This window comes from Trypanosoma equiperdum, assembly GCF_001457755.1.
Source record: "Trypanosoma equiperdum strain OVI genome assembly, contig: ctg_1061, whole genome shotgun sequence".
Lineage (NCBI taxonomy): Eukaryota > Euglenozoa > Kinetoplastea > Trypanosomatida > Trypanosomatidae > Trypanosoma > Trypanosoma equiperdum.
Window position 1 is genome coordinate 6422 of NW_027123018.1, and position 1886 is coordinate 8307.

General features: G+C 47.0%; 1 protein-coding gene across 1 annotated transcript; it reads right to left on the reverse strand.

The window, feature by feature from the left end:
• Positions 1-323: 323 nt before the first annotated feature.
• TEOVI_000585000 (Trypanosomal VSG domain containing protein, putative) lies at positions 324-1868 on the reverse strand (the record flags this gene model as incomplete). The annotated part of the gene is made up of 1 exon (XM_067220137.1): positions 324-1868. One exon carries the CDS (start codon positions 1866-1868, stop codon positions 324-326), a length of 1545 nt encoding a protein of 514 aa, XP_067076238.1.
• Between the last annotated feature and the right edge of the window lie 18 nt (positions 1869-1886).

The window sequence follows — 1886 nt, forward strand, 5'->3', positions numbered from 1 at the left end:
GATTACTATAATACCGCTAACCCTTAATATCTATAAAATAAACCAAATTCAAATAACAGTCGCTTTTTATCTAGGTTAACCCTTCTACTTTGTAATAATATGCCACTATCATACACATTTTACCGAGGTTTCAAAATTTTCATATATGTGCATTTGCAAAATTTTATCAATTTCTACATTGTCATCAAAAGGTGTTGAGAAGTATCAAATTATATCAAACCTCTTTAATTTTATAAAATTTCGCGTATTTTAGTAAATCTCATAAAACTGTGCAACAATCTTTAGAATTCTAAAATTCTACCAAACTCATAAAAGAAGCATCATCAGGGCCAATTCTTCTTGACGAGAAAAATGGTAGAGCGAAATGTAAGCTCCTCTTTATCCTTATCACCTTCGGCGCCTTTTTTCCATGCACAAACAGGTTTCTCTTTTCCCTCGTTCATTTTCTCACATTTATCTTTATCATTGAAATGCGTTGCACACCAAGCTGAAGCTGCTGCTCCCTCTTTTGTTTTCTCCCCTGTTCCTGCTGCTGTGTCTTTTGCTCCTGTTTTAGTTTTGCATTCTCCATCTTTTCCATTTTTTCCTTCCCATTTGCAGTTATTTTTTAGGCAGGTTGCGTTGTCTTTGTGGTTGTAGCAGGTTGCCGTTTTGCTGTCGCCGCCTTCTTTTATTGGAGCCGTGACGCCCGCTTTTTCTCCTTCTTGCGCTTTGTTGTACCGTGCCCTGGTGCATGCTGTTTTTTGCATTTGGCGTAGGTTATTTATTGCGTTTTCTGCGGTTTTGTAATGCTCGATGTGTTGCTGCCGCTCGACTAGCTTGGCCGCGACCGTTTTTATGGCTTCCAGCCACTTTATCTGGTCCTCCTGGATGGCGCCGGCCTGTACAGTATCCGTTAGCTTTGCGCATGCCCCGCCGTTGGCGGCGTCGCAGCCCGCTGCGTTGTATGTTCCGATGTAAGTGTCGGTGGCGCCTACTGCTGTTAACTGTTGCCGCAATTGCGTTGCTATTTGAGATAGCTGCCGGTCTGTTATTTTTTGGTTTGGTTTTTTGGGGCAAATTTGCCTGAAATGCTGGAAAAGGCTTGGAACGGCCGTGTTGCTTCCTCCGCTGAAGTCCGCTGCCGTCGTCTGTCCTTTGCTGCACGGCTTCTTGTTGAGCCCGCTACCGCTGCCGCAGACACACCAGATCGCCGCTGCTAAGCTGTTCTTTGCTGTCGTGGGTGTGCCTGTGTTGCATGCCGTGCTGTAATCGGCGGTCCCGTCTCCGAAAATATTGGCGTTTTCGGGTTGCTCTTTGTTCGTCTCTGCCGCACCGTAAATTCCTGTTGTAAGCAACTTCGTTAGTTCGCCGTCGTCTGCCGGCTTGGTTTCCTGTTCTGTCTTCGCTGCTTTGTAAATTTCGTTTGCTGCGTCGGCCAGTTCCGCGATTTTGTCCTTCAGTACTGCTCTCTGTGCTTTGTTCGCTCCGTCTAAATCGCACGATTTTTTTAAAGCTGGAGCGTTTTTGCCGTCTGCTATAAACAGCGCCGCCGCCGTCCATCTGTCCCAGTCGTCCTGTGTCGGCGAGTTTGGACCTGTCGGCTTCTCTGCGGCCGAAGGAGTGTTCTCGCCTGGTTTTATTTTTGTGAATTGCGCTGCCCAGTCGGCATCTGCTAGTGACATATTTAGGCGAAACAAGTCTGTCGGTTCTTGCAAGTCTGGACCTAGGGCTGGGCTGTAGGTTGGCAAGCCGTCCACTAATTGCAGAGCCGCGCAAAGTGGCCCGAAGGTTGCTGCGTTGTCACCATCGTTGACGGCGGCCGCTTGTCTGACTCCCGCTATCGCTAAAATAACGCCGGTTGCAACTGCTGATATGGTTGCTTGCATTTTTTGCTGTTTTACTGC